The following is a 24,877-nucleotide window of genomic DNA, read 5'->3' as shown; positions in this document are numbered from 1 at the left end:
AGCTGCATTCATAGAGTTTTTGGATATCATAATTTTATTACCTCCTCCACAAGCACAATTTGACAGTCCTACATTGACATTGTGGCATTATGACAGCCATACACAGCTCTATTATAGGGGCTTTAAACAGTTGTAATTAAAGCAGTCTGATTAGGATAACGTCATGCAGTCAAGTCATGCATTTATAATTTGACCATACAGAATGCTTTTCCATTGTTTAAAACTATTTTGTCAATTTCGTAAAAAGTGACATCACACACTTTCCTTTTTGCAGTCCTACTCCTCACAAAAAAAAGAGTAGAAAGCTACAACTTTTACATCCTACTCTGAGGAATATTTTTTTAGTTTTAAATTATAGTACCTTTAAACCCCATTCCTATAAGTGATTCTGAGATGCTTAGTTTTTATGGGCCCAGGACTAAGAATGCCCTTAAACCTCAATGAACTGGAGCAATTAAAGAGTGAGGAAAACATTTCCAAAATTAAAAAAAAAAAAAAAAAAACACATGTGAGAAAATGATTACAGAAAACCTATGCTTTATGTTTCTAATTATGGTTTTACATGTTCTCTACATGTGTTTGTTAAAATTACTATTTATTGGAATCAATTAGTCGTCTTGTTATTGTTATTAAAATAAAATTAATTATGATCACACAGTTGTTCTTTAGGTCCTAATACTTAAATGCACAGAATAAAAGAATGGTATATACCTGTATTCCTTTTTCTTTTTAACTGCACATCCATGACCCCAACCTGATTTGTGTCCATGGTTAAGGCTGGCGGTGGTGGTGGTTGTATAATGGTATGGAAATTTTTATGATGCATGTTCTGCCTCTTAATTCCAGTCAAGAATAACTTGAATGCCAAAGGCCATTTTTGTGTTGTTGTTGATTATGTACAGTAGAAAGTAGAGCATCTTCGGTATGAGGTAAAATAGAAGATTTACAGCATGAATGTGCAGCTAATAAATATGAAGCAAGTATGTGATGTAATCAAATAAACAAAGAAAGAATTCATCCCACAAATGGTATTCGAAGAGCAAAAGAGGGACCTAGTTAGTATTAGTACAGTGATTATAATAACATTGACAGAAGCATTGAACTAAATTGCCCATTTGGCCAAATGTTTTTTTTTTTTTTTGTAGAAAATCACCTTAACCAATGCAAGGCCACAACCTCTCCAGATACCCCTAGCCAATACAGACCTTTACTAACTCAATACAGACAAAACAGGAGTGGCAGGGGACAGAGCACACTGCAAAGCTGGCCATCACACAGACTGATGCTTAGCCATCAAATCTCCAATGCAACATCAATAAGACCAATGCAAAGTAAGACGCACTGGTATTTGCATGCAAAGGATGTCCAGGTTTACATATCTACAGTTATATATATTTTTTTATTACAGACACTATGTAGCCCAGTCTTCTGAGAGTTTACATAAGTCTAATACAGGTATTTGCCAACTGATCCCACACAAGGCTGAAATATGCAAATAAGTATTCTAAAAATAATCCCTAACATTTAAAGATTTTTAACATAAAAAAAAAAAATTTAATATTTCGGTTAGATATAAGAGATCTGTTAAATTTAAAACATCATGTCCACAAAATCTAACAAAAGAATATTTTATAGTGTAAGCTGATCTTTTTTTATTCGCCAAAAGCACGTTATGTTGTAATTTCATTTTCCCTACCTAAAATAAAACCAAATAAAACTATTTAAAATGATATAAGAGCCCACAGTAAATAAAACTTTAACAGAACACATATTACACATGCCTTCCACAGGTTTTCCACATACTGTATATTAGGGTGTAGTATTGACACACCACAATAGATAAATCCAGAGACAGACCACATTAATAATAGAGAAAGCAGCCTTTACTCTGTCTGGGCATATGTGGCTTATTGATCTGTAAAATGTCTGCCCTGCCAGGAGATTGAAAAAGTGTGCCAATATCTGTGTCAGAAATCTGGGCCGGCTCCAGCTAAATGGGAAATCTGACCTCCTACAGTAAATCAGCTGAGAATACCAGAGCCTTTTAGGGATTACGGTTACATGTCTACATGATATTATATGAGCAAGGGTGGGGTTCTGTGAGAACCATGGATAAAACAGGCCTGGAGTGTAGTGAACCTTGAGTGGTTTTATATACATATACTGTATATATATCCATCAGTGCTTTGAGCCAACTCGGTTGGGGTTGGGATCATCATTTGTGGGCATGTGGCTTATTTTCATCCATCTACTTGCAAAGTGGTTGAGTGCACTATTCAAATGTTTTATGGCAACTAAGAATCTCATCACAGTTCTGTCCTTGAAGTCTTCTGTAAATGTCAATCATCTTTACTCCTTCATTCATGAGAAATTTAGAATAACACTTATTCCCCTTGCTAACAACTGTTATTAACAACCGCTAATAGCCATTTAACAGTTTATTGATTGCAACAGTATAATAGATTAGCCTTTTTTACTGCCACAAATAATTTGTGCCTTGAGCTCCATAAAGGTTTAGATGCAGTTTATTTACTTCACAGCATTTAAACCTCTTGTCTCTGTGTGCATGGAGTTTGCATGTTCTCCTCGTGCTTGGTGGGTTTCCTCCGGGTACTCCGGTTTTCTCCCACAATCCAAAGACATGCAGGTTAGGCTACTTGGCGTTCCCAAATTGACCGTAGTGTGTGAATTAGTGTGTATGTGTGTGTGTGTGCCCTTTAATGGATTGGCACCCTGTCCAGGGTGTACCCTGCCTTGTGCCCCAAGTCTCCTGGGATAGGCTCCAGGTCCCCGCGACCCTGAATACAGGATAAAGCGGTATAGAAGATGAGTGAGCATTTAAACCAAACAGTATTTAATGTAAACAGCAGAATTACACTAGCAAGCTAGTTAAGGGGCGCAGGATAATTTTATTTTGTAGCTTTACTCATTTTAAAGCATATTATTTTAGGTGGTATACACTGTAGAATACTTGGAGAAAAGCCAGATGAAAAAAATTCTGGATGGATAGACAGACTGATAAATAGTGTGATTGATTTAAAAAGAAATTCCAGATATCCAGCAGCAATAGAGAAAGTAACACAAAGACAGGTTTGCAGATGCGATTGCAAAGAATATATTTTGTACAGCATATAGCCAGAAGACATAGGGTAATGTGAGAGCTGTGCAATTGTATTTATGACAAAATGACAACGGTGCAAATAGTAATAATTGTACGAAGAACAGCATAAAAGTGACACTGGCTGAGTCTATGCGTAATGGCATGATTATAATTTCCCAGTGTTTCGTTATTCCCTTTGTGAAATAAACCACGCTTTTAGGTGAAATGACATTTAGTAAGTCATGTTATGACATGCAATATTCAAGACTTAAAAACAAATGAAAGTGTAAACTAATAGCAAGCAGATACTGTACTGTAGGTTTAACATAACATTTAACATCCGATGTGTGAGCCATTTCTGATTCAGACAGCCCCATGTTTTAAGAAAACTGCTCATTGGCTTAAGCCGAACATGACAACAGGGGAAGAAAAAAAAACAGCCAATCACACTGGGTTCTTATTCCCCAGAACTTCCCAGTCATTGTTCATTGCTGCATTTTCACCATTAGTAGCTCTGAATCACCGTAATTAATCACCAATTGCTAAGCCTCACGACTGCTTTTTACTCTGATGCTGGAGGCTTAATTGAGCATTTTAGAGTGCATAACAAATACTCGTTGTGTGTAAAAATACAGACTTTCACCCATTATGTTTCATCTATTTAAAAATAAAAAGATGAAACATAATGTAATAAAAGGCCAGCTGTTATATGACAAGATGCCATGTCACGCTTGCTTGCTTTATAGGTATTAGTACCAGCATCTGTTTGCATGCTTTAATACCAGCTTACTGTATGTGTCAGCATGCTTTATTTAATCTCACTCTGAACATCAAAGAGACTAAAGAACTCATTATGGACTTCCAGAAGGGCAAAGCAGAGCACTCACCCCTATACAGTACATCAATATAGACTGTGTGAAAAGAGTTCACTGTTTTAAATTCCTAGGGTCTTATATCTGACAATCTCACCTGGCTGGCCCAAACCACAGCTGCAGCAATAGAAGGACCAGCAGCAATTGCACTTTCTGAGGTTGTTGAAAAAGAGTGGTCTGAGTAAGACGCCGCTGGCCACCTTTTACCACTCCACTACTGAGAGCATCTTTGTGTATTGTGGGTATGTGTGTGGTATGCTGGATCCTTTACAGCAGACGAAAATGCATTTCAAGGAGTGATAAACACAGCAAAAAAAGTCATCTGAAAGAGATGGGCTTCTTTCTAGAGCCATTAAACTCTCCACTGAATGGACCCTGGGCATTCACACTTTAAACTTATGCCCTCAGGGAGACGATACAGGTGTCTCAAAACCCGGACTAATAGGCTGAGAAATAGCTTCTTTTCCAGTGCAGTAATGGTTTTAAACCAGTCTGCACAATTTCAGTAAGATTAAACTCAAATTAAGATGGTCACTGTAGCACTTTTTAACTTATTTTATTTATTTTATTTTTTTCATTAATTTTATAATAATAATAATAATTATTATTATTATTATTATTTCCTTTTTTATTGAGTGTAGGCATTCTATTCTGTTTAGAACCCTTTGAAAACTCTTTGCTAAACGACTTATTCAACCACCACAAGATCTGCTCTTTTTCTATGAAAACACATAAAAACTAAAATCTAATTGATATTAAATTTAATGTAATATCCTGCTTTCTGTGTATTATCTGCTATTTTACTTTTCAAAAATTGTCAATCTTCCTCTAAAACATGCCACCCATGTACAGACGTCCACGACCTCATCTCCGCTGTGCATTTAAAAAGATTTTTTATTATACTGGTGTTTTTGAACAGAACTAGTGCCATCTGGTGGAGAAATAAAAAAAATAAATAAACAAGAGATGAAAATCTTGCAAATGAAATGCAAAGAATTTTTTTAATCACCATTATTCAATGGTTATTACTATTATTTTTTATTTAACATAAGCATCTTGTACATGAAGACATACCACAAACCAGCAGGGCTGAATGGAAAGTTACTGTAACTGCTGGCTGTTTCTAAGAGTATTTTCTCTGGAGAACAGATGTTTAGTTTATAAACCCTACAAGACACACACACACACACACACACACACACACAAAAATGTGCTGAATGACCTCTGTGTGTTTCTGTGTCTTTTCTGTGTATTAGGGCTCTGTTCAGTACCTTTGTCTCCATGTTGTCAGGTGGGATGAGCCTTTAACTCGAAGTGATCGTCACTGATACTCACTATGAACCCGGTGCTTCATCTGTGTCTTAAAGCTCGATCAGTCAGTCCAAATTATTAAAAGGTGCACTGATTTCAACATGCCTGATTCATGATAATTACTACAGTCCCAACAATGTTAAATGACAGTAATATTCCAAAATTCAACATTTTTACGATAGTGTGTTGTCCAAGTAACACCTGCTCTAATTATATTTAAAAGGCCCACCTGCATCAAGGATCTTAAAAAATTAGCATCTGGTTTTGCTGACAGGAATTTTATGAAAATCTGTCACAGAAGCATAGGCTCCATGTTGCACTTGCAGTATGATGCATATTTTAATTTAATTATTCATTGACTCATTAAAGTCAAGGCATTAATATTAATTCTGAAACCATCACAGAGCAGCCTACAATATGTTCCTTTTTTTTTTTTATTTCAGAGCTCTTTTTTTGCCAAGCATCCATATAAAATGTACAAAGATATGGAATGAAATACGGTACATTGCATCTCAGTAAGTTAGAATATCACTTTAAATATATAATTTTTTCCATAATTTTTTTTTATAATGTTGATGATTATAATTTACAACTCATGTTAATCAAAAATCCAGTATCACAAAATATGCTGACTGCTGCCTTGACAAGTTGTCCAGACGAAGGGGAGTTAGTCACACAAGGCCATCCGTAAAGGGGCTGGCTATTTGTAGAGTGCTGTAGTGAAGCATATTTCTAGATTAAATAGAAGATGACTGAAAATGAAAAGTGTGGAAGGAAAATGCACACAATCAACAGGGATGAAAGCAGCCTTAGGATGATTGTCAAGCAAAGCTGATCCAAGAACTTGGGAGAGCATCACAAAGGCAGAGTCAGTGCATCAAGAGCCACCACGCACAGATGCCTTCAGGAAATGGGCTACAACTGTTGCATTCCAAGCCACTCCTGAAGCAAGATCAATGTCAGAAATGTCTTACCTGACCAGACTGAGAAAAAGACATTGACCTTTGCTAAGTGGTCCAAATTCCTCTTTTTAGCTTAAAAACAGAATTGAAATTCATTTGGAAATCAAGGCCCTAGAGTCTGAAGGAAGACTGGAACCCAAAGTCAACACAGCCATCTACCAGGAGCTGTGAGAGCATATCCTACTTCTGTCTGCTGACAAGCTTCATAGCAGGACTTAGCACCTGCCCAAAGTGCCAAGACTACCTGGTTTGCTGACTATAATATTATTGTGATTGATTATCCAGCTAACTAGTATTATCCAGCTAACTACTAGTCACTTATCCTGTACAGAGTCATGGGAGGCCTGGAGAAAATCTCAGGGGTCTCGAGACACTAGGCAGGTACATCCAAGCTGCTTTGCGACAATGACAATTGTTAAAAGCGCTATACAAACAAAATTGAATTGAATTGAATCCAGGACAGGGTACCAATCCATCACATGCATCACAAGCATGCACACACACACACACACACACACATTCCTGGCAATTTGGAAATGCCAATTAGCCTAATTTGCATGTCTTTAGACTATGGGGGAAAAAACTGATTTTCCATAGGAAACCTACCAACAACTACGCAACAAGAAAAATCTTAAGCCATACTTATCGAAATGAAACAGGAGTGATATATTTTACCTTACATGTCTTGAATCTAGAATACGAGTTTCACTATTTAAAACAAATTATTAAAAAAATACTGTAATTTATTGAGAAGCACTGAACAGTGAATAGTTGGTGAATCCACATGCAAGAGATTACCGAAAGATATGCAAGCAAGCTATGAAAACGTACGATAGGGAAGAATGCTCACCTAAGCTTCATCTAATTACACTCACTTTGGTGTTTTATTTTAACAGCACCTGTCAGTGACTGCCTCGGGAGATTGCTTGTCTTGGCCTGCCTAAGACTGTGCAGATTTTAAATTCTAATAACCAGCTTAGGCAACAATTTATACACGGGTTTGAGCACCACCTTTATACAGTGTACTTATTTCGAAAAAATTGTAAATACATTCACAGCCCAGAGCCTGCTCATATTGTCTCAACACCTGCTTGTTTCACCTATAACAGAAATTGCAGCCTGAAAGAAAAAATAAATTAAATATTCTCTTAGCCTCAATTTATGATTAAGAGCCAGAAATTAATTATATAAAAATTATTCATGACAAATAAATGGTCTTGAAGTGAATAAGCTCTACTGTAGCTGACGCAGTGTCTGGAAGCTCTACCTGTTAAGTCCTCCTGCATGGGCTTGAAAGTGCTGTTGTGCTGCTTCTGAAGTGGTTGAATGCTTTTAAGTGCTCGAGGTCCATCCCAGTCTCTGGCATAAAAAAGTCTTTCTTGCTGCTGGTGCATCTTAGAGGTGAGGAGCCTGCGACGGAGGCTGCCTCCATTTTTGGACCGAAAGTTGTTTGGATTGTGGATGTATAAAGGAAGGAGCTCATCCTCATCTTCATAGTAAGTCCTGTTAAAGCATTTCCCCGCTGGTTGAGGTGAGATGCAGTCTATGTATCCAATCATCTTCTGCCTTACATCAGTTCTTTAAATTCAGTCTTACATTATAGTAACATGCACCATTTGGACGATGTGATTTCCTTTACAGAATTCAGCCTTAACCTGAGAAGACCTCAAAATCACAGATCTTCACAAGAAAACGAATGTTTTTAAAGTAAAATAAGAGGTTTGCTTAAAAAGAGAACATAATGAAAAGGAGGAAGTAAAATCCAAATAAGATCAGCAATATTGCTCAGCTCCCAGAGAGTGTAGGTTGAAAAGATGCATTACTCAGCTTGCCTACTTTGTTCAGCTAATCTGTAAAACTGGATTATCCGTCTCCATCCAACTGCTACGTACTAATGAGAGGCCTCCGCACTGCAGATGGGCAACCTGAACTCCTCCTGTTCTGACTAAAAGGCTTACTGTACATGTTAGTCAGTTGTTTACCTGCACTATCAATGTTAGGCCTCCATGAGAAAAACCTTATGTGACCTTGTTACACAGAAGCACATCATGGAACATATATATGTAAGACAGGGCTTGAAACTTAAACCTTTTTTTTTCTCATGATTTTATTGCAAGAGAAAGATCTGTTGGTCACAAGAACTGAAGGGCCCCTGCTAGGATAAAAAAAAAAAGAAAGGAATATGAACATGTGCTCCACCTACTGGTCATAACTAAGTAGGGTTCTGTAAGAGTATGCCAAAACTAAAACTTAAAAAAAAAAAAAAACATACATTTAATTTCTTCATAAATAAATTACGAACACACATATCAAACCGTAACTTTTGATTGTGTAGAATAACAGAACACAGTTAAGAGGGTAAAAACTACCTTTATTTTTCTATACAGTATAATCCCCTGCTACACTAATACACTCATCCCACTGTTTCACTAGTGCTTGGATGTCCCAAACATTTGGAAATGGCTTGGAGCATAGTCAGGACTGTACAGGGATGTGGCAATAACTCCCGGATGAGCTCCTGTATTGTGCAAGTTATGTTTATGAATGACAGTGTGTACAGTTCCTACAGACAGATGCTCTCTTGCTCAATTTACATTTACATTTACATTTACATTTGGGCATTTGGCAGACGCTCTTATCCAGAGCGACTTACATTTTTATCTCATTATACATCTGAGCAATTGAGGGTTAAGGGCCTTGCTCAAGGGCCCAACAGTGGCAACTTGGTGGTTGTGGGGTTTGAACCTGGGACCTTCCGAACCGTAGTCCAATGTCTTAACCACTGAGCTACCCCTGCCAATTTGACACGTTCCACTCACTGATTGTTCATGGGAACGACTACAGTGGGGCCGAGCCACCTCAGCTGGGATTTAATGAATTTGGGCTTATTTAAAATGTTTGCAGCATTCAAATGTTTTACTGCAGCTAAGAGTCTTATCACTGTTCTGAGCTTATAAGCTTTTGTAAATGTCAATCGTTTTTTACGCCTTCATGCACGCATTTCATGCACGCATTTCATGCACGCTCATCACAAGTCCCAGGTTGACTTGAACACCCCTTGAATATACTGTATGTATATCTACAGTATATTAGGGGTATATATTCTTTCTTTTTGCTTATTCCTAAAGTGTTATTCTGATAATCTGAAAACACAACTTTTGCTAAATGATTGAACAGTCCTTATTTATTTATTTATTTATTTATTAACAAATTCTGGTTAAAAATGGACAACCTCACATTCTGGCTAAAACTGCATGTCAGGCAACCTCAAGGATCTTGGATCAACAGCATGAGAATATTCACACACACACACACACACACACACACACACACATAAATAAATAAATAATAATAATAATAATAATGGTTGTGGTGAGATTCAAAAACTAAACACAAGATCAATGATGGTTTGAGAATTGCTGACTGTGAGCTGTGGTCCAAAGAATGACCACTCATACAACAGAACAATATGAACAAACTTATAACATGCCTATTACATCACTTTATTTGCACAGCTTGGCCAGAAATATTGCAATCAGCCATTTCATCACACTCAGCTCTGATTACAGTCCATCTAGTGTCTGGATCAAGCCCCAAGTTCAGCTCCATGGATTTCTGCCATGTTAAAACTGCAGTGCTCCACCTAGCACTAACACAGCATAAACATGGGGAGAGAAGTCCTAATTTCATCCCTCATGCCAAACTTCAAACCACATATGTCCTCTCAACCCCATACAGCGAATAAACTCAATATTGCTAAACACTAACAAATCTGAGCATGTTTAGTAATAATAATAATACAATTTGGCTTTGGCGATGTGCTTGTTTCTTTAATGTTTTTATTTTGAGAAGCATCAAGCAGCTACTAAGTATTATCTGGAGCATAGTTATAGTGTAATGTCAAAAGGATACACTAGAGCTATTATTTTAATATGTGGCTACATGGATACTTTTCAAATAGTGTAACTAAATTAAAACCAGACAAATAATGCAATTGTATTGCAGAAAACACAATTAATATATTGTTAGATTCTCTTAAGGCAACCTTTAAAACCCAAACTTTCACACCACTATTGTTGCCTATTGCAGTTTTATAAAAACTTCCATTTATGACACTATTAGAAACTGCAAGAGATAAACTGCTTGAAATGGAACCAGTTGAGAAGGTTACATGTTCTTGAAGATAACTGGAAAATATAGTTAAACCAACTGCTTACACAAAGTGACACCACTACCCTAAACTGGTCCAAATACAGTTTGTAGCTACAATGTAATGTGATTGCGGTTATGTCTGTAATGTAATATTACATGTTTCATTTAAAAATGATTTGTTTTGTTCAAAAGAATAAAGCTTGTTCCAGACTCCATCTTTCCTCCTTACACCAACCCAATTCCATCTCTTCATCGGGAAAAGGCATCAAACAGCTCTGTTCCAAGCACTGAACCTCCAACACCACCTGGCATTTTATAGTCGAAGAAAAAAAAAAGTCCAAGAAAGCAATTGTTGTGCCTACTTCATCTTGAAGCCATTTATCCGAATGACAGTTTCGGCCTTTAAAGACCTGACTGTCTCAGCGATATTAGCGCACCGCACTTGACTGTGGATACAGTAGTGTTACATTAAACAAAAGTTTTATATCATATTAATTTTAACGCCAACTCTTTTGATTTAATGCCATGACAGTAAATAAATGCACAAGTCATTCAACAGGTTAGATACACTCGCCGTAAAATCTCTTAAAAGAAGGTGATACTAAAACCAAGCCTACACTGTGGAAAGTAAACCCTCCCTCTCTGAGCACTTTAAGTTTCTAGGGTGTTGATGGTTTTTGGTCAGCTGTAGAAAACAAACCAACCAAAACAGCCCATTAAGTAACACAACCCAGTGACTCTGCATAGACCTTAGACTCTCCCAAAAGGTGCACGAGGAGCACAATGCCTCCAGAGGCCATGCTAGTCAGACTCAGTGGGCTTTAGTGGGTCAACCATATCATAAGGATGGAAGGACTGGGAGTGAGCAACAATGGCTACCATAGAGACTTTATTCTAACACAACCACCTGGAGGAGCAAACTATAGTCAGCTGGGTTATGGTGCCTGTGGGGTTCGTTACTGTTTCCACTCATTCATATTATTAAGTTAATTTGGTGATGGGCACACATTGAGTAAAATCTCACTATAAAAGAGATGCACCAATACATCCAATCACTAATCATTAATTATGTGCAATGTATGTCAGCACCACCTAATTCATAAGACTGAATAGACTTGTAATAAACTAGTTATTAATAATTACTGTACTTGTGCTGTAGCTTTGTAATAATGCACAGCATTCAAATAAATGACTATTACTCTTTCTTCATTTTGTCAGTTTTCACAGCAGCATTAACAACTATGACTGAAAACCGTGTTTGTCTGTAGGAACCCAGTATACTGACTGTACTTTTTACCATAATTGGTTTAATAATGCCTTAAAATATTGAATTCTTTGAGCGAAACCACTTCCTGGGAGGAAATGAAATGGGTTTCTTGTTTATTTCCCAAAAGAAATATGTTGTCATTTCTTCTGGAACACTCAGCATTCAGAATCAATGTTTCAATGACAAAGACGTTCTTTCCCAATACGCTGTACAGTGCTAGCCTGTCTGAGTGCATAAACCTTTATATGCTTTCCCAATAAAGATTGTGAAATGGTGCCAAATAATGCAATGAAAGCCCTCTAGTGGATATAGAAACTGCAACTGGGCATCAATAAAAGCAAAATCACAACTGGTAGACAAGTAAATAATAAAAAAAAGTTATACATTTTCCCCAAATTTGGATCATCATCATACACGCCACACCAAACCACAGGCTAGTATGTCTACATACAGTCAATGTATGTTGACAAAACTAATGCATGCACATATTTAACATGCCAATGTATTTGTTTATATATAGCCACTCAAGCTACTGTTGGTGTCGTTCTAAAATAATCTTATTACAGCAATGGAACTTACACTTAAAGTCAAAAGTTGCATTCTTTTGATTCCAATGCTGTCTCTCAATCCCCCGTACACATCCTCCTTTATCTGCAGTAGCTTTATTGGATATTTATTAGAGTGGGCGAGAAAAAAAAAATCATGTGTGTCAGCAGACACTAATGTATATCTGTGCTACGCCAAAGGGGAGGCTTGTGAACTTTTCAGTAAAGCAACGGTAGCATTTAAGCACTAGCTGTGGTATACTTAAGAAATCTTTGGGTTAGTATAGAAATAGCTGTCCTGACCCAAATGTCGGTGGCAGCCTTGGATGCGCCTTAAAGGGTAATTTTTTTTTTTTTTTTTTATGTATTCTACTAGAATCCTTACTAAGAGTGAGATGTAAAATTCTTATCATTCTCGAAAAAAAAAACTAAATTGAAAACAAAAATCGCATAATCATTAAGTGCAATCAAGCTCTAGCTAGCTAATCCCATTTGTGAATTAGTCAATAAACTGCACACATTCCAAACAGGTTGAATCGCTCCCATTACGTTTTTTCTCTTGGACCACTTAATACTTTTTTTTCTTAAGATTTTTTTCCTAAAGATAAATGAACTTTCTTTGTTTCCCATCTAATCGCTGGGAATGTAGGAAAGTCAATCTTAAGTCTCAACCTCAGTATTACAACTGGGGTCACACACAAAATTCCATTAATGCTAGGGAAGGTCTGCACACACCAGGCAGCTGTGAAGGGTGCGTCTGTGTGTATGTGTGTATGGTTACATGTTCATGAGAATCTAATTCTAAACCATATCTGTTGACATGTTACACATTTCAAATGACCTTTGATTCCATAAATGTTAAATGTATTGATCCATATTTCACCCACATACTTGAAATGTTTGACTTGAGCATTTGGAAAATAATAAAAGAAAATCTTTAATCTACTCTTATCTTACAAAACAGATGGGTCAATGGGTGGATAAGGTATAAAATAACATTATTTTTGTCCTGAAAAATATTATGAAGATTCTAAAATAATATTTTAAAATTGATTTTCCCCTATTCTTGAAAAAAGATCTCTAGCAACCATTGTTGGCTATGAGCAAGCTCCGTTTCCCTGTGGTATCAATCTGAGCTTGTGATGTATAAATCATGTCATTCCCATTTTGAAATAAAATATCTTTCAACACATATGAGTTGGATGTTACTTTAATAAGTTACATATGTGCATATAAAATACAAAAGAAGAAAAATCTGGATATATGAGCACACCTTCCTCAGTCCACAAAAATTACTAATTTATTGTGTTTTAACCTAGAATTCCGGCCAGCAGTTGTACTGATAGATGGACCTTTTAAGCAACGTTAACATCCTAAACTGGTCAAAAAAATTGGTACAGTATGTAGCCCTCATTACTTGCAAAAATGTATTACAAAGTTTAGCTGAGTCTCATATGACTAACCAGAACTACTTGACATAGGAAAAGAAAAGAGTTTTACTAGAGTTTTATTTTTATTAACTTGTACTAAATAAACTGTTAGTAGTACTGTTGTACTACTGATACCAACTGTAATGCATCTTTGCACTCAATGAGGGTTAAGGAATTTGGCTCTAATTAATTACATTGTATTCATATTCATGGTACATACAAATTTCATGGTTGGTGTACATACATCTTGTACAGATCCATTATAGTGATCTGATATACACCTCAATATACAACTATCTCTTTAAGTTAAGTGTTAAACTGTTTAAGTGTTGGTTCCAGCTTCACACCCAAGAAAACCGAAATTCGTCAAATTGGAAAGAAAAAAAGCAAACCTAGATGATCAAGAAATAGGTACAGGAAAAAATCATAACTGATTGTCAACTTTGTGTGTGTTTGCTTTACTAGGTCTTTCCAACTTTATTTAATAAGAAATCTTTAAACACATTTTATCTTTTGCCTCCCACGTGAACCATCTCCACTAACATCCCCAGGCTAAAGCCACACCAGTGCTTCTATCTGCTTTAAGATGTACTTTTCTGCTCATTAAGAATGCATTTGACCTTGACTTTCCCCCACTTATCATGCAACAGCTTATAAAGGTGCAACTCATGCCAGGGGACCCTTGCCAGGGGACCCTTGCACACATTTGCACCACCTGACTGCCCGGCTGACAACGAAGCAAAAGAAACTTTATGTAAATAGCCATCTGCACTGAAGCTTTCATTGTGGTTGTGTTTTTCCCCCTTGGCTTGTCTGTGTATAGGTAGGTTGATACTTTATGAGCATCTGAGGAAACCACACTGTTTTAAGTAAAGGTGTGATGGTGATGGTTGGGAGGGAGGGATCTTATGATTGGCTTGTTTTAAAGCGACTCTTTGAAACCTGTTCTAACGTGTATAGCTTCCTTTCATACCTTTTATTTAAAAAGTAATATTTGTTATGTAATGATTTTAGCAACAAAAAACAGCAGACACTTACAGTAATATACAAATTGTTCTATCTGTGCATTACACAAAAACCTGTAGCTGATTTGTACTAAAAATACCAATATACTATAAGCATTAGGCACAGATAATGCAGATTTCATTGAATACTGGGATTGAAAAGCTGTATGACAGAAGAATCTCCAGCTGCAGCCATGTACTGTAGTTGTGTATGTTTTTTAAATTCTGTACATATTTACAGTTATGCCCATAAGGGTTACGGTTTAGGTAAAATTACTGGCATTAGCATACTTGCATTTATTTTTTTATATGATATTCTTACAGTCTTCTTATACAATGCAGGGTATTCACTTTTAGGGGTTTAAAAGAGTAAAGTAGGCCAAATGCTATGCTGATATTACATTTCATATATAACATAAACATGTGGTTAACACATGAGCTGACACCAGCACAAGCATCCATTCATACACATTCAGTTTAGAGGTTCTCAAACTGGGGGGACGGGGGTCTGTGAAACACTGCCAGAGCCCTATTTTTTTTTTAAATAGTTCCAGCAGTGGAAATCACAACCCACCATTATCAAAATGATTAAGTTTATTATTGGCTACTTATAGTCATTAACTTATTTTACCAGTCCTGGAACGATCCAAACCTAAGTTAAAAAAAAAAAAAAAAAGAAGGGAACTTGGACCTAATTTCATTTGCTGGGGGAAAGTTCAGGAATAGAAGGCCTTATAGTTTTATTAAATGGTAAAATATTACTCTACACATTTTAATAAGGGTGATAAAATAAATAAATAAATAAATGTGTACTGAACAAATCTACAGAATTTAATACTATGGTTAAAAGGCAGTGCTTGAAAATGTCGCACTAGTCAGTGAGGGAGGTGACTGAGCTAATGGAATCCAGGTCATGGAGATGGGCAGATTGCTGCTACCTGACATTGTGAAGGACTACAGCATGCACGGTGAAAATGTCACACAAAAAAGAGAGAGAGAGAGAGAATACAGACCGAAGTCAAAATGCCACCTGAGCTGAAGCTTATCACGTAAGACTAAAGAGAATCGAACTGAGCCACCACCACCCACACATACTCATCAATTTCATCAAAAGACGAACAGAACGAAATATCCACTGCAAAATCACATGCCATAAATCAATAAAAACAAACTTTGCCATTCTTTTGCTTTGTTGCAAGGAAAAAAAAGCAACATGCACTGTGATTGAAGTTGTGTTCAACTCCTGGAAACGCTCACACAAAGGACAACCATCTCGTTCCGCTTGAAACAGCTGGAGACTCTTTATGTCCTGGCAAACCTTTCCCTAAACTCCTGTCATTTATTCCCCTATGTCCTCCTTAGTAGCCTGTTAACTTGGTTTTTCCTTCCGAGAAAAAACAAAGGGAGCAGATGACAACAAAGCAGGGAGCACTTTGAAACCAAACACTGCAGTTGAACTACAGCTGAGTGCTGCTCTCTTTTGTCCTCCTCTTTCAGCTTTCTACTGCAAGTTCAGCAGTCCATCTCCGGCTCGCGCTCTCTCTCTCTCTCTCTCTCTCTTTCTTTCTTACTTCTTAAAAAAATGAGGTCTTACCTCTCAGACAGAACATGGTCTTCTTTTCAGCTCAGTGTGGGCGTATGAGTGTTTTAACAGTGTGTCAGAGTTTTTCTGAGAGTGCTGCCCTCATACAGCCCTGTGTCCAAGTTGAAGTAACTCCCTCTCTCGTCAAAGCGCAAACTCGCACAAGTTAACAGATACAGGCTTTAACCCCCTCCCTGGTCTTCTTTCGCAAACACACGCTGCTGCTCACTCCTGTGGCAGTCGGCCAACTCCGCCGAGGTAGTGTTATTCAAGCTTGTCATGCATACAGTACTATGGTACTTGCACAGCACTGACTCTGAAAGATGAAGGTGGAGAAAGAAAGAAAGAAAGAGAGAGCGAGTCCTACAGAAATGTGGTCAGAGTTGACTTTTGCCTGACTTCATCTCCAGCTGCAGCTCGCCTGATTGTTGTCTGCTTGGCAGTGAGAAGTCATCTGCCGAAAATAGACAAATCTGCTCCAGTCAATTGTTGTCAAAAAAGCTGACCCGAAGAGAACTAGCCCAGCCTGTCACCACTCGCCATAAAAATAAACCTACAAATAGAAGGAAATGCATTCTGCGGAGGGTGATATTGTATTGCTGCCAATTCAGATAATGCTTGACCTCAAATAAGGATTTTCACTTGCAGCGAAGTACTTAAGTCTCATAGCTTTATTCTATTAATGATTTCACCGTGGTGAAAACCCTGCAAACACCCGGTTCACGTGATTTTCAGTATAAATACCTGATAACAAACTGTGTGTAACAGTGTGCCATTTAACAGCAATCCTTTAACATACAGTAGTTGCGAGCAACGATGAGCGGACCCAAACACCCTGCGCCATCACCTCCCGGGCACAAGTGAGACAATTGGCACACTGGGTACATGCATTTAAAGAGGACGTACCAATAACATTATTTCTGGTTTATGTTTAGACGTCCAAAAGGCCCCAGATGCTAAAAAAAAAGGATCACACTATGATGTCACTCAATGTGATGTCACTTAATATAATGTCACACAGAAAGTAATTAACCACCTTTCGGCATAATATTAAGGCATCCACACGCCTGATCCTTTTAATGTATCAAAAATCCCTCTTTAGCACTTTGCACTATCATAGCAGTGATGATGACATAATAGCTATGATGTCATCATGCTGATAACGCTTGGGCTCTAAATTTCATGACCCCTAGCTTACTCACTCACACTAACTCATCATCTTTACAGCTTTATCCTGTATACAGGGTCGGAGGGGGCCTGGAGCCTATACCAGGAGAGTTAGGGCATGAGGTGGGGTACACCCTGAATGGGGTGCCAATACATCGCGGAGCACACACTTCATACAGTATATGCACACGCACACACTCACTTGCAATTGCACATTATGGGAATTTTGGGAACACCAGTTACCTTAATCTGCAGGTCTTTGGACTGTGCGAGGAAACCAGAATAAAATTAAAGTATAAAGTTATACTTATACTTATAAAATTAAGTATAAAGCCTTTGTATCCCATTGCTTTTGCAATAAAGAAAAACTATACTGATATTTTATCCTCATTTATGTATTTTGTTCAATGCACTTAAACATTAAATGCACTTTGGGTGTATTTTGCTATGATCATTTTAGCCTCCAGACCTGATTTGAGGAAGACAGTGTATGACATCTGTTACAGCAGTTATAATAAGTTGTAACAGATGTGTCATGAAAAATGTGTTGGCAGGCATGCTTATGGGGGTGGTGAATATTTTAACAGAGAGGATCTGAAAGCTTTTGAGATGTTATGAAGCAGTTTAGAGACAGCTGTAAAGACAAACATTGGGTAAAATTTATTGGGGGAAATAAATCAGAAAGTGAATAAAAAAGTTCAAAAGTCTTATCCAGCACATCCCTAAAGACTTTCAATTTGGAAAGGGTCAGGACTCTTCCACAATTTGGACCCAATGAACCTTGGCATTGTCCTCATAAAATATATCCATGCCATCAGGAAAGAAAATCGTTGATGAGATAACCTGGTCATTCAGAAAGTTCAGGTAGTCAGCCGACCTCTTTTTAATGCCACATAATGTTACAGAGTCTAGACCTGGACAATTGAAGCCTGATTCAAGCCAGTGATCTGACCCTTCTGGAACACAGTAATATCTTTTCCATCACCACAGGATATGTTTTCCGACATGGCTGTTTAAAATATAAAAAGCGACTCATTGCATCAGTTAAAGTTAAAAGAACTGTGGCCAGCTGAAACATGGTGAACACTGCAGTATTTATCTAAACAAAGGCACTTAAGTATTTGCTTGTTTAAATCCGAATGGTGACTTTTTGACCAGACAGTGTATTAACCCACTTGATGAACATTTTGCAAGTTGTCAACATCTATGAACCCCATCACACCAGACGATCAAGATATAAATGAACATTGCTAGTACAGTATACACAGAATTGACATTATACAAATGCATGTTGAACAATGTACAATATGTACCTTGTATTATTTCCTGCCCATTAAATATACTCCTTTTTTAAGTTTCACATATGTTCCTGTTTCTCTGTTTGTGCCTGCTATGCAAATGAATAGTGCTGTCCATAATGCATCACCTTATGTGCTACAATATATCTGACATTTACTGTATGAGACTGATGGTTAAGTATTTTCTTACATTGTAATAAAAATACAAATAATAATAATAATAATAATTCTATACCATGACTCTGTCAGGCATTATAAACATCTTTATGGAGATTTCTGTCCTACCTCTGTCATGCAGCAAAGTGTATGCCCGCACATCATCATCCTCTTGAGGTCCAAGCTGGTCACTGGTAACCAAGAAAAATTGTCCAGAGCATTGGGACAGTGAGGACATGTCACGAAAATCAGGGATTTGGGCGATGGAAGGAGGCTTCGCATCAGCCCTGCAGAAATTCAGTGAACTTGATTTTTTTCTTGTTGTCCAAACACTTCTCTTTCCCTTTAACATTTCTTCGAAGAGCTCAAACTTCAGTCTGTCAAATGTACAAAGACTCTGTAACGTTTACATAAGGATGCCAAATGCATGCAAAATCCATATGCATTGTAGCAAATCCAATGTGGTAGAGCACTTTTGCTGAAATCACTAGAGATTAAAATAGAGTAGAAAAGCAGAGTGGCAGACAGACCTTGTCATGTTCCTCAGTCTCACTTAAAGACAATAGTGTATGTGTGTGTGTGTGTATGTGTGTGTGGTTTTCCTGACGCCAACAATTGCTTCATGTCCTCTCGCTTCCAACAGGTGTTGATACGACAATAGAGCCAAAGAAACTTTGAAAGCCTATGCCCTTCCTTACACACATGCATGAGCCAATCAGTGTATAGAACTTCATCTAAACAGGAAGCACATAGTCAAAAAAGTAAAAGGCAGCACAGCGTGCAACAAAACTAAAAAAAAAAAAAAACTGTGTCTACCTTAGTCTCTCTCTCTCTCGCTTTCTCTCTAATCTTCAAAAGGTTATACTTCACTACAGCCCCAGTACACGCTATAAATAGATGAATTGCTTTAAAGTGAATTAAAGATGACTGGGACAAAGACACACATGGTTATTCCACCTATTGTGTAGCTTTTTCCAGACGACAGTACACTTTTTTTTGATGTTATCATTGTTATTATGCTTATTATTAATTGTTCATATTTGATTATATTTATTATATGGTTATTATTATTTGATATATTAAAAACAACAGATGGTCTAAATGACCACAAAAATGTAGCTCATAAGATTTATGAGTAACAGTAATAGTTGGCTAGTAGATCTAAAATATACTGTAATATTTGTTTTTAAAAAAGCTCTAAAATAAAATTGGCAGTATTGAAGAATAAATTATATTCGTATATGAGTGAGGAAAACTATTATACACATCTAAGGGAAGATATACAGCTGCATTCATGATTTAGAATTTTTCTTAAGTGCCTCAAGTCTGTCATGCCCCACTGGGTTAATGCTGTGTTTGCTCTGAATGCCAGACACAGTAAACAGGAAAGTTGCAATTCATTTGTTTTAACCAAAAAAATGCTAAACATTGTGTTCTGTGGACTATCATTTTGTGGGACATGAACTTTGATAGTGTACTTTGACTATGTACCCTTGCCCTACCTAAAAAAAGTTTTTATCTTACGAATTTTATTTATTTTATTTTATTTTTATTTTTATTTATTTATTTTTTTTTGGGGGGGGGGGGGGGGGGGGGGTTATAAAAAAATGCACTTTCATAAGCATTGTACTGTATTTACTATATGCCTTCTCAGTCAGTGGGTTACACATGTGTCAGTGAACTGGAAACTATTAGCTAATAGAAGATATTAAAGTTAATATCAAATCTAGAAGTTGTTTCAATCAGTTAAAATAACTGACATGACAGTCACAGATAAGATGTAAGACTTAGGGGGGATACAGCCTGGGTTAAAAAGTGTTTACCTGTGCTTCTCCATTTGGTGCATTTTTCTTCCCATCATTGTGGTTGCTGTTGTGATTGCATCCACAGACGTCCTGCATAATCCACTTTAAGGCGTGCGCTAGCAGCAAATAATCTGGTGTGACTGCTGATTTTTTCGTTTTATCATTGAAAGATAGCGGGGCTTAGCCGCACTAGCTCATTATAACATCCAGTCATATATAGTAATGGGTTTAAAGTAGTAGAATGCAAAATAAGTCGCCCATAATTCAGGCTTTGGCGTTGATCATGCGTTGATCATGCGTTGATCATGGACATTTGTTTACACTATTGACCACTGCACAACTACACTTCGTGGTCATCAAATCAAATCACATCAAATCACTCCAGCACAAATCACTGTAAGCATATTTGCACTGCATAAGTCACTTTTAATATGTGGATTGCACAACCATGGACATAACTATTCTTTTATTACCATTTATTCGGCTGCTCTTATTGTTTTACATTTTTTTTATATATTCTCCATATATTTTCTATATTGTGTATTTTTGTGTACAGTTATTTTTTTTTTACTTTTATTTGTATATTTTTATTTTATTCTTTCCTAATTATTCTTACCCTTTATTTTAATGTTCATATTTATTTCCTATTCCTATTCATATTCTTTTATTCTTAGGTCACGAGCAGTTGTCTAAGCATTTCACTGCATATCGTACTTTGTATGACTGTGTATATGACAAATAAAATTTGAATTTGATATTTGAATTTAAAATGATTCCTCATGCTCCCAAAAAACTATTTCACAATTTCAGTCCTGGAACCTGCCTGTGCAATTTTTTTAATAACCTGCTCACTTAACTCAGGTCATCAGCTGACTTCATTCATTTATTCACGATACTGTAAGTGCATCGCTTAATTACCCTGACACGCCCATCACTCTGGAATAGAGTCAGTCTGTACCCATCAGACCACATGACTTTATTTCATTGCTCCAAAGTCTAAGATTTATGCACCCTACTGTACCAAATTAAAGCCTTTTTCTGTTCAATCGCCATAACAAGTAGTCTTCTTATTCCAGCTGTTTGTTCCCAATCCTGTGCTTCCTCATTGCATTAGGCTTGTGGAATTTTTTTTGACTTGTACTATTAAACATAGTGATTTTTACTTAAAATTTATGGTTTAATAATGCACTTAATAGTTCCCAATTCAAGTGTTCTTTGTTTAATAAAGCCCAATAATATGATTCTTGAAATGACAAGTTTTTTGGCCAGGCAGTTGTTTAATACTGCTCATTGAGGCTTTTAGTCAATTAGGAGTAATTCAAAAAGTTTAACTTTGTTCAAGGAGCCATCTATGCAGTTAGAACGTCAGACAAGTATATAATTCAATTCAATTCAATTTTATTTGTATAGTGCTTTTAACAATTGTTATTGTCGCAAAGCAGCTTTAAACAATCGAAAGAATTATTTAAGTTTGTTTGGAATGTGAATGAATCAAAATGGTCAGATAGTCCCTGGTGAGCAAGCCGAGGGCGACAGTGGCAAGGAAAAACTCCCTGAGATGGTAATAGGAAGAAACCTTGAGAGGAACCAGAATCATCAGAGAACCCATCCTCATTTGGGTAAAAGCAGGAATTGATCTGCATTTATACAGTGTGTTAGGTGGGAGGCAGTTCAGTGTAACAGTTGATGTTAATTGATGTTAATATGGAGTCCAGGTAGTTATTGGAGGCTCAGGTAGACTCGTAGGAAATTCCAGTCATGAACTATCGAGCGACTGCAGTCCAACTCAAGTCCTCCAGAACCATCTCCATGGTAGAGTAAAACCAATTCACATATAATTCACAGCTGCTCGAGAGCAGGTTGGATCAGACTTTTGATCTGGGATCAGGTTTCCAGCTGTGTCATGTGACCTAGTCACAAATTCTTTCTCTCACATTTTTAGCCAGTCAAATTTATGTTCTTTTGCACTCAGCAACTTGGTCAGTAAACAGTTTTAAATTTCCCAGTAATTAAATATTATAGGCAAAAAAAACACAAAATTCTTTTTGCATGTTGCAGTTGTAAATGTAAATAAACACAGTAGTAATGTAACAAGTTCAAATATTTAGCTTTAAGCGATCTCTGTGATCTAGCTGTACATTTTATTCAATTTACATTATGAGGTCTATGGAGTTAAAATAAAGAGACTCCAGTATTAAACATTTTTGATAATTATAATAAAAGTGCACTTGAATGACTAGTTAAAAAGGTTCATATTGTAGCATTTACCGCCCGACGAGACTTGGAGAGACGAGTGAGTTTGCTTGCTGCCCAATGCAAATCGCTGGGAGTACTTTATGTCACAAGCACAATACCGCATATAGCAAGTATAGCACCTTCACCCTAGAACCTACATCCAATTCAGCCTTAGCATAAACCGGAGCACATTCAACAGGTCACACACACTTAGGACACACACAACATGGGCGAAGTTACTAACCCAAACACCCTTCCCCAACAGGGTGAACACACAGCAACCCCTCCCGCAAGGCATGATGGTCGCCAGCCAAAACCCCGCCTACGCCACAATATTATTTTAGACTATTCGACACAGAACAGAGAGTATAGGACTGACAGTTTGGTCTTTTTATCTATGATCATGGTCATATCATGTTACTTAGTGTAAGAGGTTACAGCACTGTCAAATCATCCCCATTTTCACTATGAGTGGTCCTGACTTTATAGTCAGTTTGCTTACTACTGTATTCACTGAAAGTTTAGTTTTTCTACATTATTGAACTTGTTATACTAACTGCATTGTAGCGTATTTGATATAATAGCATATAATCTATTTAATGTGAATAGCTAAGTTACAAAAAAAGAGGCTAAAAAGTTGGTATGTGAATAAATTATTATGCTAATTCCCACTACTGATAAATATGTTATTTGTGGATTTGTGGAAATATGTTTTTGTCTTGTTATAAGGGTTCTGTGGACAAATAACTTTTTCTCACACGTTAATAATCACACTTTTTCATGTGCGTGCTATAAAAAGAAATTTTTTTGACAGCTTGGCTATATTTTAAGTACAACATTTATACTGTACATTTGAAATTTCTTAAATGCATGTTAGCACAGGTTTGTGATTAAGTAATTTAAAGTAATTGTGCTAAGCATTTCAGAGTGAGCTAACGAATAGGAGTTACAATTTTATCCACAAGATGGCAGTGCAAAACCAAACATCCATTTGGTTAAAAGATTTTTAGTAATTCTTCTAAACATTAAAACAAATACAATTTTATGAAAACTCTTTTTTCCCTTTAAATTAATTAATTTATTAATCTAAATCAATCAATAAATCAATAATTAATAAATAATAGCAGATGCACTGTCATTATTTATGCACTAGTGAATTATTTTCTCTGTTTTGCACAGCTTGCATTTTTTTATGCATAAAATGGGAAAACCCCTGAACTTCCTGCAGTGAAGCTCCTGCCTTAGAGGAAATTAAGCAGCAATGATTTTAGATGACATGTTTGGGTTTTTATGTCTCTCACAGGAATCTCAAAGGAGAAATCATCTGTTCCAAATAATTACAATTTCTAACTTGCTTTTAACCATGATAAAGATAAACCGCCAAGGGAAACCACCATACAGTAATCCCTAATACATTTTAATTTTTGGATTTTCAAATGTATATAAATATCTGACCCTATTATGATCTCAAAATGTCATACAGTAGCATGCTGGTTATTCTGTTGGACAATTTTGCAGTTGTTTCTTCTTTAGGAAATTTCATGCACAGCACTTTTTAACAATATTCAGAAAAAAATGTTCGTTATGTGCTTAATCAGACCCTCCCAATTAACGAGACAAAAATGATTATTTACTCTTATTAACGCACATTCCAAACAATTAATGTGGGCGCTTCTGTATCTCGTCTTTTAAAACACACATTTACCATCACAAACGCTCCCAGATCACTCTGCTTTCAGATTTATAGTTCTTCTTCTTATTATTATTATTATTATTAACATTAAACAGGAAAACAATTAAGAGGCCCTTTTCTTCCCCATGTGCTCTGGTCATGTGGCCTTAACATGCTAATAAGAATGGAAATCTGAGTTCTGAAGCTACTGAAGCATGAACACTGACTGCAGTTGACCTTTCACCTCCACTCTGCCCTCTTCACCTGTGCTGTCAACTCCACACATTTCTATTACGAGGGCTTTAATCATGTTGTCATC

The 24,877-nt window shown here is 36.7% G+C and overlaps 1 protein-coding gene across 3 annotated transcripts in view; it reads right to left on the bottom strand.

Annotated features, from left to right (window-relative positions):
• nhsl1a (NHS-like 1a) overlaps positions 1–24,877 on the bottom strand; it is a 63,434-nt gene that overhangs the window by 25,040 nt on the left and 13,517 nt on the right. Inside the window, exon 1 of one of the 3 annotated variants that reach the window (XM_053509621.1) lies at positions 16,238–16,313. The exons of 1 other annotated variant lie outside the window; for it this stretch is intronic. In XM_053509621.1, coding sequence (XP_053365596.1) covers positions 16,238–16,253 — 16 coding nt within the window. In that variant the 5' untranslated portion in view covers positions 16,254–16,313. Of the gene's footprint in view, positions 1–7,512; positions 7,897–16,237; positions 16,314–24,877 lie in introns of those variants that run through there. One more of the 3 variants, XM_053509619.1, reaches the window with a different exon arrangement.

Source organism: Clarias gariepinus, chromosome 13, assembly GCF_024256425.1.
Source record: "Clarias gariepinus isolate MV-2021 ecotype Netherlands chromosome 13, CGAR_prim_01v2, whole genome shotgun sequence".
Taxonomy (NCBI): Eukaryota; Metazoa; Chordata; class Actinopteri; order Siluriformes; family Clariidae; genus Clarias; species Clarias gariepinus.
This window is presented reverse-complemented; position numbering and strand designations above follow the sequence as displayed.